At 41.5% G+C, this 14,708-nt stretch overlaps 1 protein-coding gene across 2 annotated transcripts in view; it reads left to right on the forward strand.

Annotated features, from left to right (window-relative positions):
* Positions 1 to 14,708, forward strand: part of Gtf2a1l (general transcription factor IIA subunit 1 like) — a 45,567-nt gene that overhangs the window by 626 nt on the left and 30,233 nt on the right. Inside the window, exons 2-3 of one of the 2 annotated variants that reach the window (XM_021149157.1) lie at positions 1,860 to 1,961; positions 2,159 to 2,279. In XM_021149157.1, coding sequence (XP_021004816.1) covers positions 1,860 to 1,961; positions 2,159 to 2,279 — 223 coding nt within the window. Of the gene's footprint in view, positions 1 to 1,859; positions 1,962 to 2,158; positions 2,319 to 14,708 lie in introns of both variants that reach the window. The other variant, XM_021149156.1, reaches the window with a different exon arrangement.

The raw sequence follows: 14,708 nt of genomic DNA on the forward strand, positions 1-14,708 counted from the left end.
TCGAACTCAGAAATTCGCCTGCCTCTGCCTCCCAAGTGCTGGGATTAAAGACGTGCGCGCCACCACCGCGATTACTTCCTAACCCGGAATGAGAGGTGATGTGATTTGGATTGTCGCCTCATGATCTTGCCTTTCCTTGCCCTTTAACATCTTAATGCTTAAATAGGAAACGCTCTAACGCTGCCCTAAGGACAGCTAAACCCTACAGTGAGAATTCACAGGCAAAACGGCACTTGTTAGATCCATCAAATTAAAAATCCCAAATTGAAGGCAAAAACCACTATCAACAGATGCTCATTTCCAGAAGGACAATGGGCAGCCAAGATAGGTTTGTGTCTGTAAAAGTCTGTGTATGCAGCCTAAAAGGTTCCGTTTTTAGAGACATGCTCATGTATGTTTGTTTTAAGAAGTGTAAAGTATGGATGCCCGGATATAAGCTTTCCACGAATACCAGTTTGCCTGATTGTTATTGCCAATGAGGATTTTTTTTTTTTTTGAGATACCGGTAAGATGGAGGTCCAGGCTATATATAGTTTTAATAAAGATAACATAGAGAAAGCAATATAAAGTTTAACGGCGGTCCTACAAGAGAGACATGTTCAATACTTACTTCGCTTTTGAAAAATTGTATTTTATTGGCTTCTTTTGGACTGCTGCTGTTAGACTCCAAGGGCAGGTCTTAAAAGATGTTTTTAGCCCTAGGGGTTTTCCCTGCAGCTCTTAAGTGTGATCTTATAGCTGGGATTAAAACAGAAGCCTCAGTTTAGAAGCCTTTCTCAGGGTAGACGGAGAAGCAGCAGCTCATCTGGGGGCACTTAGTCTTAATGGGTAAGCCTGTGAACAACATTTAAATGTTACTGATTGGCCTATTCATAGACTTACCCTGGGTCTTTAGAAGGATTAGTTTAAATTGTGCTGCTCCTGGAGTGAGAGTATGTTTTGTGGGAAGCATGAAAAGAGCAGCCCGAGAAAGCCTCAGTTTTCATTTGGTCTGAATTAAGCAATTGTGAAAGCAACTGGAGTCCTGTGTTACTGAATGATATCTGTGGTCTTTGTCAGAATCTGTCTGTCTCTGTCTCTCTCCCTCTTCCCCCAACCCCCCCTCTAGCTCACAAACGCACACGCACACGCACACACACACATACACACACACGCACACACGCACACACGCACACACGCACACACACACACACGCACACGCACACACACACCAGAAAGGCTGAGTATATTTCCTATGTTTCCGCTGCTTATGCAGAGGAACAGGTGGCTCTGGGTAGGGTCTGGCTAATTTTGTTCTGTGGCTTGGTTTGAACATCATGGGTTTGTTCATGAACTTATTAATGACTTACAGGGATGTGGTGTGCTTTTGCTCGCCCGTGCTCTCAACCTGCCACCTGTCCAAGTCTACTTTGGAAGCAGGGCAGGCTTTGATTGTCCCACTTTTAAGGTCTGAGATTTATTTATATCTGTGGTAGTTCACTAATAGTGGCTACTTTGAGAAAATGGTAGATTGAAAACAGGGGCTTATTTCCAGCTGCTTTCAATTTCCCGTTCAAAGAGAAGCAGGAATGTTAAATACACAAAAGCCAAGTTGTATAAGCACAAGTAACACCCACATGTCTCCAGATGACCCCAGGTTCCTTGTAGTCCTGGGTTCAGCCTTGTGGATAGGGGCCTCAAAGGGATTACAGGAAGCTAATACAATTTACCAGGAGCCACAGTGCACCGGGGCGGGATGTGCTTAATAACCTTGTGGTAGTTTTTCTTTAAACTGAGGATTAGAGAGCGTATCTGCAGGTCTTTTAAGGCAAAAGCATTCTACTTGAGAATTAAAACCTCTAACAATCGTTTTCATGTAGCCCAAACTCTACCAATCTGTAATTGAAGATGTCATCGAGGGCGTGCGGGACCTGTTTGCTGAGGAAGGCATCGAGGAGCAGGTGTTGAAAGACCTGAAGAAGGTTCGTGCTCACAGGACTCTCGTGTTTCATCTTCACAGCCTGAGAAGTGACACTTCCTCCTTCAACTGTGTTAGGATATGTTCCTTGTGCTAGCCACTGAAAGTATACACACTTAAGAAAAATGGAACAGTGCATAATCATTAGTGAAACAAACAAACAAACAACCAGATAGACTTGTTTTTTCTTTCCCCTTGCAGCTCTGGGAAACCAAAGTGTTACAATCTAAAGCCACAGAGGAGTTCTTCAGGAACAGCGTGCAGGTGCCTCTCCTCACTCTCCAGCTGCCTCATGCCTTACCACCTGCAATGCAGCCCGAAGGTCGGGGAGAGTTAAAGACTATGTTCTCAGAGCAAATTCGTATGTGATATTGTTTTTTAGTCAGGATAATTAATGTTCTTAAGGTAGAGAGGGCCTCACCTTTCTATGATTCAATGAAAGGGACACAGTGTATGTGTTGATTAAAAAAAAAAAAAACAAAAAAACCAGCTGGGCGGTGGTGGTGCACGCCTTTAATCCCAGCACTAGGGAGGCAGAGGCAGGCGGATTTCTGAGTTCAAGGCCAGCCTGGTCTATAAAGTGAGTTCCAGGACAGCCAGGGCTATACAGAGAAACCCTGTCTAGAAAAAGCTCCCCCGCCAAACCAACCAACCAACCAAAAACAAAACAATACAACCCCCCCAAAAACCCCAACAAACTCAGGTAGCTAAAACTAGTGTTTAAAATTTGGAAAAACTGACAACGGTTACTCTAGAGAAACTAAGGAGATACTTTGTAAGTTCAGAGTGTCTGCTGCTGTCACTTCTGTGAAGTTGACTGGACGTTTTGAGGAAGACATCCCCTGGGGAAGGTGGGTACTGGAATGTTTGTTTGCTCTCTTTTCCTCCCTTCCCTCGCTTTCCTCCCCTCCTCTTCTTCCCCTCCCCTCTGTCCTCTCCCTTTTCTCTTCCCCCTCCCCCCACCTCCCCTCCTCCCACCTCCTCTCTGTGCACAAACCCATTATCGTATTGGAAGCAAAACAGAGGAAGAAGAATATGGAGATAATTCAGGCCTCCTTATAGTTTGGGCTGTATAAAGCAAGGGATATAACTTTATATACATTTTATTTTATTACTGGATTTACTAAATCTAGAGCTTTGCTTCTAAGGAAAAATTTTGCCCAGATTTATGTGTGTCAATTTAGTTTGGTAAAGACTAATAAAAGATGAAAGGAATAGTACTCTATCTGGTCTCTCTCTCTCTCTTTCTTTCTGTTCGTCTGATCTCTACAAGCCCTAGGTTGCTTGAGCACACATCTAGGCATGTACACACGGATAGATTCTGTTGGTTTTAGCTGAAGTGTATGAGTATAATGTTTGTAACCAGGAAGGGTAGTATTTGAATTACATTGTCAGTAATAATTAGATTATTCTTTGTATGTTTGGGAAATTTTTTTATGAAAATCATGTCAGGCATAGTGAAGAGAACATGCCTGTCAGTTCTGGACAGAGACAGACCCAGCTCCGCACCACTACCCACTGCAGGCTGAGGGCCTGTTGGGGACCTCAACTCAGGTGAAATGTGATCCTTGGCTTCAGTGCAGAAAAGAATTTCCAATGGGGGGGGGGTAAGAGCTTGGGTTTATTAAAACACTGTGTGTATACACACACATATATGTATATATATATATGTCCTTTTAAATGAGTTTAATTCAAGGTGACCGTTCAGAACAAAGATGAAACAGTAGGTTCTGTCAGGATCTGAGATTGGATTTATTTTATGATATTTACTTATTATCTATTCATTTATTTATTTTACCAAAATGTATTACAATGTTCAGTAGGCTCCAAGACAGTGTAGCAAAAGATGTGCTAGTTGGGCACCAGGAGTGAAGAAGGTCATCTCCCTTATCCCAGGCATGGCTGACGCTTGACCTGCCTTCTGAATGTCTTCCAGGGCAGAATCCTTCCCTCCTGCCTCTATTCTTCTTTTCTTTTCCTTTTTCTCCCCCTGAAAGTGTTATCTTTCCCACCTTGACCTCCATCTTGGGCTGTTTCAGGGGCTTCTGGTCCATCTTAGCCTGGTGTGGTGCCTGAAACTTGTTCTGCAGACCCTGGTCCTGGGCCAGAGCATTTCTTAATAGGTGTTAAGATGAGGACTGAGAGGCGGTGTGGGATGGGCTTCTCCAAGAGCTGCCTTTGGCCTTCTCTGTAGCAGGCATACACGAGGTTTTGGTGGGTCTGAGGCTTTTCTCTCTGAAGCATTGCTAAGTACTTAGATGAGGTTACAAGTGGTTCCTAAGGGGTCCCCAACAAGATTCCAGTTGACTTGGTGACACTCCAGAACAGGGATGTGGAAGGTGGGAGATCTCTCTGTCAACAGAGTCAATAGTCTTGTTTGAGGTTTCCAGAAAATGTCTTGGTAAAGGAGTAAGGTCCCACTTGAGGTCATACATACCTGGCTTGTTGCTATTTTAACAAAAATACTTTGCTATAAAAGAACTATTATCTCTGGGCAGACAACCTTTACAGGAAATGTTAGTGTTCTGCCTGCATGCACGTCTCTGTGCCTCGTGTATTCTATGTATGGTACCAGTGGAGGTCAGAAGAGAGCAACAGGTCTCCTGGAACTGGAGTTACAGGTGCTTGTGAGCTACCATGTGGGTGCTGGGAATGGAACCCGGGTTCTCTGAAGGGCAGCCTTTAGGCTCTGAGCCATCTCTCTCCAGTGCCCATGTTTCTTGATTCTCAGCAGGCAAGAGGCGTCAGCTAGATTCTTTTCGCCTCACACTTTCCATTAAAAAAATAGTTGAAGTGTGGCAGCAATTATGAAAATGAAATAAATTAGCAAACTAATATTGAGTTACCAAGCATAAAATTCCTTACTAAGCTTAAAATTATGATATTGCTCTATAAGGGTCGGTCATAGGAGGACTGGTCAGGGCATTTCCGGTGCAAGCATGAGGGCCTGAATTTCAGTCCTAGCACCCATGTAAAGGTCTGTGTGTGCTCTTGCGAGCATCATTTAACCCTAGAGCTGTGAGAGATAGGGTGTGGAGGATTGTTGGGGCTTGCTGGCCTCCAGCCTAGCTTCAGGCTCAGTGAGAGACTATTTCTCCAAAGGCAAAGGGCAGAGAGTGATTAAGAGTAGGACACAGGATGTTCTCTTGTAGCCTGTGCAAGTAGGCACACACATGTGCATATACAACACACATACCACATATATGTGCGTATTCCACACACAAACACCAACCACACATGTATATACCACATGAACATATGTCACACATATATATCACACATGTATATATCACACACCCACCATACACATGAACATACCACAGATGTGCATCATATGTGCATACACTGCACACACACATAACCTGTCTGTCGTATATGTGTATATACCTTACACGCATACATATACTGCAAACATAACATGTTTTATATACTGCTCACATATCACATAAACATGAGCATACAAGACACACACACAGACACACAGACACAGACACACACAGACACACACAGACACACACAGACACACACACACACACACAGAGTGATGGGAGTTTTGTTGTGAATGTGACAGGCTGACCAGTTTTATCAGCAGTTGTTTCTTTGTGCTTTTGTTTTGCCGTCTACTGTTTTGTCAGGAGATTCCCTTCACCACCACCCTGTTTAGCACTTTTGCAAATCTCAATACTTTTTTTTTTCCCCCTTTGAGGTAGGAACTTATCCTAGAACTCACGATCATCATCCAGGCTGGCCTCAAACTCGGTTATCCTCTACCTCGGCTTCTGAGAGCTACCACGCACGGCTACGGAGCCTCTGGTTCTCAGTTAAATAACCCAGAAGGAAGCAAGGCTCTTGTAGTTGAGGTTGGGGGATGCATGAGGAGGAGGAAAGCACGTGAATATCTTGTCATCAAAGGCACAGTAACAACTTGTCATCTTTCTTGTCATTCACAATTGCAATACTCCATTTTATCCGGAAGATGGTAATATTACCAGTGATTTAAATCACAAGACAACCTGGCAAAGGCTGGATCGAGCTAGATTTCACTCAGCACCTTATTTTTGATTCTGTCTTGGAAGTTAGAATAATAGAAATAATTACATTTAAAATAAGACAGCTTTTCTTATTCTCTTCCTTGAAATTTACAATGAAGATGCTTAGGAAGGGAAGTGCATTACAGACCCTGCTCTTATCTGTCTTCATTCTGGGTACCCTTCAATAAGAGTCTCAAAATAAATTGCCTCATAAAATTGAAGTACTTCTTAATTGTATCTTCTCATGGCATGCTTTAAAAAGCCTGATTAAAATAACTTAAATGCTACAATCTTTTTATTTCTTCTGATAACGAGCTGAAACAAAAATCTACAATTGAATAAGTCATTTACATCTGTCAGTTCTGTTTTTAAAGCTTCTTTGCTTTGTTAAATTTTTTGGCTATATTATTCACTTCTTAGAAATATTCTGCGTTACCAGTTTTCAACATTTTGTTTTTTTATTTTTTAAATATGGGTTTTGGGCTAGGAGGCGGCTCAGTGGATGGGTGCCTGCTGCACAGGGCGAGGACTGGGGTGCAGATCCCCGGGAACCACAGAGAAGCTGGCAGGTGCGTGTGCGCGTGCGTGCGTGCGTGCGCAGACGTGCTCACGTGCTCATAGGTACACTTGCTCATGAGTAGAGGTTTGAGGACAGCTTGGTGGAGCTACACCCCTGTTCTTTTTCTCTGCCCTCACATGGGTTCTGGTTGTCAAACTCAGGTTGCCAGACCTGCACAATAAACAACACCATTGTCTGCTAGGCCACCTCCCTGGCCCCCTATTTTTAACTTAAATTTTACTGTATGTGTTTAAACTGGGTCGCATGATGTGATGATGTACGTAGAGTGTTGATTAGGTTATGTAAATTGGCATGTCCATTACTTTAGAGTTAACCTAATTTTTTTAAAGTGTGGCAAGAATCTCAAATCTATATTGATAGCGAAACTCTCAAGCATAACACAATATTAAGAAGGCCCCCCCCCCATGTTGCACATCTAACATCTAGACTTCAGGTTCAGTACTGACTAAGCATGTAAGGTGTAATAATAATCACAGCACAAAAGAAATATTTAATAATATTTATTCATTTATTTATTTTTTATTTCTAACTATATTTATAAATTTTATATATTTACATCCCAAATACTGCCCCCTCCCAGTCTCTCCTCCCAGGGTTACTCTCTCATTCTCCATTTTGCCTCTGAGAGGGTGCCCCCTCCCCCCCAGTATCTCCCACCCTAGTGCATCGAAGTTCTGTAGGATTAGGAGGATCCTCTCCCACTGAGGCAGGACAAGGCAGCCCTCTGCTGCATATGTGCCAGGCTTTGGAGGAGGCGAGTGTCTTGGGCCAGCCCACACAGGCTCTTTGGTTGGTAGCTTCGTCTCTGGAAGCTCCTAGGGGTCCATATTAGTTGGCACTGTTAGTCTCCTGTGGGGTTGCCACTGCCTTCAGGGCCTTCAATCTTTCCTCTAACCCTTCCACGGGGGTCCCAACCTTCGTCCAATGCTTGGCTGTGGGTATCTGCATCTGTCTCAGTTAGCTGCTAGTAGAGCCTCTCAGAGGACAGACAGCTATGCTAGGATCCTGTCTGCAAGCACAACATCACTAATAGTGTCAGGGATTGGTGCATGCCCATGGGAGGAGTCTCAGGTTGGGTCAGTCACTGGCTGGCCATTCCTTCAGCCTCTGCTCCATCTTTGTCCCTGCATTTCTTTGAGACAGAGCCAATTTTGGGTTGAAAGTTTTGCAGGTGGGTTGGTGTCTTCATCCCTCCACTGGAGCTCCTGTCTGGCTATCGGAGGCAGTCTCTTCAGGTTCCGTATCTCCATTGTTGGGCATTTCAGCTAAGGTCAGCCACGTTGTTTCCTGGGAGTTCCTAGAGATTTCCCCCACCTACACCCCTGGCAGCTGCATATTTCCATTCCTTCTCCTGACCCTGGGGGGCCACTCTTCTCCCGTACCTCATCTTGTCTCCTATGCCCCCCTTCCCTTCTCCCACTCAGGTCTCCCTTTTTATTTATCTCCTTTGAGTTTGTGAGTGTATCATGGGTATTTTGTACTTTTTGGCTAATATCCACTTATCAGTGGGTACATACCATGCATGTCCTTTTGGGTCTGAGCTACCTCACTCAAGATGGTATTTTCTAGTTCCATCCATTTGCTTGCAAAATTCATGATGTCCTTGTCTTTAATAGCTGAATTGTGTAAATAAACCACATTTTCTGTATCCATTCTTCAGTCGATAGACTTCTGGGTTGTTTCCAGTTTCTGGCTATTACAAATAAGGCTGCTATGAATATAGTGGAACATGTGTCCTTGCATGGTGGTATAGCTGGGTCTTTAGGTAGAACTATTTCCATTTTCTGAGAAACCAACAGATTTATTTTCAGGGTGGTTGTACAAGTTTGTAATCCCACCAGCAATGGAGGAGTGTTTCTCTTTCTCTGCATCCTTGCCAGCATCTGCTGTTGCCTGAGTTTTTGATCTTTGCCATTCTTATTTGTGTAAGGTGGAACCTCAGGTTTGTTTTGATTTGCATTTCCCTGATGGTGAGGGGTGTTGAACATTTTTTAAAGTGCTTCTCAGCCATTCAAGATTCCTTTATTAAGAATTTTCTGTTTAGCTTTGTAGCCCATCTTTTAAATTGTGTTATTTGGTGTTTTGGCATCTTAACTTCTTTATATATTTTGGATATTAGTTCTTTGTTGAATATAAAGTTAGTGAAAAATCTTTTCCCAATCTTTAAGTTGCCCTTTTGTCTCATTAATAGTGTCCTTTGCCTTAGAAGCTTTTCAGTTTCATGAAGTCCCATTTATCAATTGTTGATCTTAGAACCTGAGCCAGTTGGTGTTCTGTTCAGGAAAATTTCCCCTGTGCCATTGTGTTCAAGGATATTTCCCACTTTCTCTTCTATTAGATTCCGTGTATCTGGCTTTATTTTGAAGTCCTTGGTCCACTTGAACTTGAGCTTTGTGCAGGAATATATATATGGATCTATTTGCATTCTTCTATATGCAGACATCTAGTTAGACTAGCACCATTTGTTGAAGATGCTTTCTTTTTTCAATTGTATGGATTTGGCTTCTTTGTCAAAAATCAAGTGTCCATAACTATATGGATTTGTGTCTGGGTCTTTGATTCTATTCCACTGATTAAACCTATCTGTTTCTATACCCATATCATCTGTTTTTTTATCACCATTGTTCTGTAGTACAGCTTCAGGTCAGGGATGGTGACTTCCCTGGATGTTGTTTTTATTGTTCAGGATTGTTTTGGGTGTGCTTGTTTTTTTCTGTTTTTTTCCATATGAAGTTGAGAATTACTCTTTCAAAATTTATAAAGAATTGTGTTGTAATTTTGGTGGGGATTGCATTAAATCTGTCGATGGCCATTTTCACTGTTTTCTTACTGATCTATGAGCATGGAAGATCTTTCCATCTTCTGATGTCTTCTTCAACGTCTTCTCATATAGATCTTTCACCTGCTTAGTTAGAGTCGCACCAGGGTATTTTATATTATTTGTGGCTATTGTGAAGGATGTTGCCTCCCTCATTCCTTTCCCAGCCTGTTTTTCATTGTATAAAGGAGGGCAACTGATTTTTTCGAGTTAATTTTGTATCCAGCCACTTTGCTGAAGTTATTTATCAACTGTAGGAGTTCTCCAGTAGAATTTTGGGGGTCAGTTATGTAAACTATCATATCATCCATGAATAGTGATATCTTGAATTCTTTCTTTCCAATTTGTATCCCCTTGATCTCCTTTTGTTGTCTAATTGCTCTAGCTAGAACTTTAAGTACTATATTGAATAGATAGGGAGAGAGAGGGCACTCTAATTTTAGTGGGATTGCTTCAAGTTTCTCTCCATTTAATTTGATGTCAGCTGTTGGCGTGCTGGATATTGTTTTTATTATGTTTAGGTATGTGCCATGAATTTCTGATCTCTCCAAGATTTTTTACATGAAAGGGGTGTTGGATTTCGTCAAAGGTCTTTTCAGCATCTAATGAGATGATCATGTGACTTTTTTGAGTTTGTTTATATAGTGGATTAAATTGATGGGTTTTCGTATATTGAACTATCCCTGCATTCCTGGGATGAAGCCTACTTGATTGTGGTGAATTATGCTTTTGATGTGTTCTTGGATTCGGTTTGCGAGAATTTTATTGAGTATTTTTGCATTGATGTGTATAAGTGAAATTGGTCTGAAGTTCTCTTTCTTTGTTGGGTCTTTGTGTGGATTAGATATCAGGGTGACTGCGGCCTCATAGAATGAATGAAGTAGTGCTCCTTCTGTTTCTATTTTGTGGAATAGTTTGAGGAGTAGTGGTATTAGACATTCTTTAAATGTCTGTTAGACATTTTGCACTAAAATCATCTGGCCTTGGTGTTTTTTGTGTGGGAGGTTTTTAATGATTGCTTCTATTTCCTTAGGGGTTTTGGGACTGTTTAAATGGTTTACCTGATTTTAGTTTAACTTTGGTATGTGGTAACTGTCTAGAAAATCATCCATTTCATCTAGATTTTTCAGTTTGCTGAGAATAGGCTTTAGAAGTAAGGCCTAATGAATTAAAAAAAATTCCTCAGTTTCTGTTGTTATGTCTCCCTTTTCATTTCTGATGTTGTTAATTTGAATACTGTCTTTTAGTTAGTTTGGCTAAGGATTTGTCTATCTTGTTGATTTTCTTAAAGAACCAGTTCTTGGTTTTTTTGATTCTTTGTATTTTTCTCTTTGTTTCTAATTGATTGATTTTGGCCCTGAGTTTGACTATTTCCTGCCATGTACTCCTCTTTGGTGTGTTTGCTTCTTTTTGTTCTAGAGTATTCAGGTTTGCTGTTAAGTTGCTAGTGTAAGATCTAATTTCTTTATGAAGGCATTTAGTGCTATGAATTTTCCTCTTAGCACTGCTTTAATTATGCCCCCTAAGTTCGGGTATATTGGGCCGTCATTTTCATTGAATTCTAAAAAGTCTTTAATTTCTTTCTTTATTTCTTCTCTAAGTGATTATTGAGTAAAGAGTTGTTCAGTTTTCATCAGTATGTGAACTTTCTGTTGTTGTTGAGGTCCAGCCTTAATCCATGGTGATCTTATAGGATGCCAGGGGTGTTTGGATAATCTTATATCTGTTGAAGTTTGTTTTGCATCTGATTATATATGATCAATTTTGGAAAAGGCTTGTACAGTGCTGAGAAGAAGGTATATTCTTTTGTTTTGGGGTGGACAGTTATGTAGATATCTGTTAAATTCATTTGGGTCATAACTTCTATTAGTTTCACAGTGTCTCTGTTTAGTTTCTGTTTTGATAATCTGTCCATTAGTGAGAGTGGGGTGTTGAAGTCTCCCACTATTATTGTGTGAGATTCAGTGTGTGTTTTAAGCTTTAGCAAAGTTTCTTTTATGAATGTGAGTGCCCTTGAATTTGGGGCATAGATGTTCAGAATTGAGATGTCATCTTGGTGAATTTTTCCTACAATGTATTGAGTGTCCTTTCCAGTCTCTTTTGATTACTTTTGGTTGAAAGTATATTCTATTAGATATTTTAATTGCTACTCTAGGTTTTTTCTTGTATCTATTTGCATGGAAACCCTTTTTCCAGCCCTTGACTCTGAGGTAGTGTCTGTCTTTGTTGCTGAGGTATGTTTCTTGTATGCAGTAGATGATGAATCCTATTTGTGTATCCACTATATTAGCCTGTGTTGTTTTATTGGTGAATTGATCCCATTGATGTTGAGAGATATTAATGACCAATGGTTGTTGGTTCCTGTTATTTTGTTGTTGGAGGTGGTACTGAGTGTATCTGATGCTCTTCTTTTGGGTTTGCTGTGAGATGATTAATTTCTCGTGTTTTCTTGGGTGTAGTTACTCTCCTTGTGTTGGAGTTTTCCTTCTAGTATCCTTTGTAGGGCTGGATTAGTAGAAAGATATTGTTTAAACTTGGTTTTGTCATGGAACTTCTTGGTTTCTCCATCTATGGAGACTGAAAGTTTTTCTGGATATAGTAGTCTGGACTGGTATTTGTGGTCTCTTAGGGTCTACGAGACAACTGTCCAGGATCTTCTGGCTCCTAGAGTCTGTTGAGAAGTCAGATGTAATTCTGATAGGTCTGCCTTTATATGTTACTTGGCCTTTTTTTCCTCTCAACTTTTCATACTCTTCCTTTGTTCTATACATTTAATGTATTGATTGTTATTTGGTGGGGGACTTTCTTTTCTGGTGTTCTGTAGTTATCTTTTACATTTATAGCCATCTCTTTCTTTAGGTTGGGGAAGTTTTCTTCTATGATTTTGTTGAAGATGTTTTCTAGCCCTTTGAACTGGGAATCTTCACTCCCTGCTATTCCTTCTATTCTTAGTCTTTTCATTGTGTCCCAAATTTCCTGGATGTTTTGAGTTAGAAACTTTATAAATTTGATGTTTTCTTTGATTAATGTATCAATTTCTTCTATGATATCTTCTATGTCTGAGATTTTCTTTTCCATCTCTTGTAATCTGGTGGTGATGCTTGCATCTGTAGTTTCTGTTCTCTTTCCTAGGTATTTCATTTCCAGGCTTGCCTCCATTTGTGTTGTCTTTATTGCTTTTATTTTCATTTTTAGGTCTTAGGCTCTCTCATCCATTTCCTTCTCCTGTTTGATTATATTGTCCTGTATTTGTTTAAGGGATTTATTTCTTTCCTCTTTAAGGGCTCCTGTTTTTCTGAATTTGTTTAAGGGATTTATTTATATCCTCTTTAAATGCCTCTATCATCTTCATAAGTGGGATTTAAAGTCACAATCTTGCTTTCCAGGTGTGTTAGGATATCCGGGGCTTGTTGTAGGAGGAGAGCTGGGGTCTGAAGGTACCATGTTTCATTGGCTTCTGTTGATTATGTTCTTGTGCTTGCCTATTACCATCTGGTTGTTTCAGGTGTTAGCTGGCCTGGGTGTCCTGAGTTGGAGCAGGCCTCCCAGGAGGCAGGTGAAGCTGTGTGTCCTGGGTTAGAGCAAGTGTAGGTGCAGATCAGAAAGGAGATGGAGCTCTGACAGGGCAGGACTCTGTGGGTTCTGTGGATATTTGTTGGGCTCTGTGGGTTCCTAGCGGTTGGAGTATTGGGGGAGGGTGTCTCACCTGTCTCTGGTTAGAGTAGGGCTCCTGGGACTCAGGCAGGGCTGTAGCATAGGGTGTGAGGTGGTGTTCAGCTCCACAAGTACAGATGAAGGAAAAAAGAAATTTTTAAAAAATGCAGGTTAGCAAATCAAGATTTTGAAAAATCCAACACCATTTTTGAGAAGACAATTCTTTTCCATTGTCCTTGTTGAGAATTAATTGATCATACATGTGTGAATTTATGGTACTCCCCACGGTGTGTGTGTGTGTGTGTGTGTGTGTATGCATGCATGCTCGTGCGAGTGTGTGCTTGTGCGTGCTTGTGCATGCTTGTGCACATCATGCAGGTATGAGGACACGCTCAGGTGCTGGTGTTTGCCTTTATCCTAGTTTGGTAGGGGATTCATTGCTGCTGTGAATGCCTGGATAGCTGGCCCATGACTTTAAGGGGATTAAGGTCTCTTGCCTCTACCTGCTGTTTCACTATAGGGGCTCTGGGCTTACACTTGCATATTTGCATTGTCTTTCAGGTGAGTGCTGAGGCTCCAAACTCAAGTCCTCACACTTACAGAGCAGACTTTTTACCTGCTAAACCATCAACTCAGCCTTGATTTAGTTTTCTCTGGATTGCCTTGGTTATTGAGATTTACTTATGGTCTGGTTGAGAATTTTAGGACCCCCCCCCCCCATTTCTGTTAGGGTACCATTAGAATTTTGATAGAGATTGTGTAGCATTTGTATGTTATTTGGGGTAGTATGTCAATTTTAACAATATCAATTACTTCAAGAAGTTTATGAGTAGAAGTTTTTTTTTTTTGTTTGTGTCTGTTTGAATCAGTGATTCTCAACCTGTGGGTTGTGACCACTATAGGGTCAAACAACCCTTTCACAGGGGTTGCATATCAGACATCCTGCATATCAGATATATACAGTATGATTCATAATAGTAGCAAAATTATAATTTTGAAGTATCAATTAAAATAATTTTATGGTTTGGGGTCACCACGATATGAACCACTGTGTTAATGATTGAGAATCATTGGCTTAAATCAATCAGTCCCTCTACCTCCATCTCCTTCACTTCTACCTTCCATCTCTTCCTTCTCTTCTTCCTTCTTCCCTTGACAGGCTCTCACTGTGAGTCCTAGTTACTTTTTTATTGCTATGAGGCAACTTAAAGAAGCATGTTGGGCTGGAGAGATGGCTCAACCATTAAAGGCTAGGTTCACAACCAAAAATATAAGAAAGAAGCATGTTGGTTCCAGGACTCCGCCGAAAGTAGTCTGCAGAGGCTAGAGTGTGCACTACACAAGCTAACAGCTTCTGGGACAGGCGGGAGCTACAGAGCTTCTGAGGCAGCCCCCTTTTTGGGCTCCAGACATCTGGCCACCTTGCTGGCCAGAGGATAGGTGTCCGCCTAGCCCGGGAGGGCTTTGCCTCAGCATCGGAAGGAGCCATCTTGGTTCCGGGACTCTGCCGAAAGTAGTCTGCACAGGTGAGAGTGTGGACTACAGAAGCTAACAGCTTCTGTGACAGGCCAAAGCAACACAGCTTCTGGGACCAGAAGAGCCTGGACAGATGTTATAAAGACACTAAGAGAACACAAATGCCAGCCCAGGCTACTACACCCAGCCAAA

The sequence above is a fragment of the Mus caroli genome, chromosome 17, assembly GCF_900094665.2.
Source record: "Mus caroli chromosome 17, CAROLI_EIJ_v1.1, whole genome shotgun sequence".
Taxonomy (NCBI): Eukaryota; Metazoa; Chordata; class Mammalia; order Rodentia; family Muridae; genus Mus; species Mus caroli.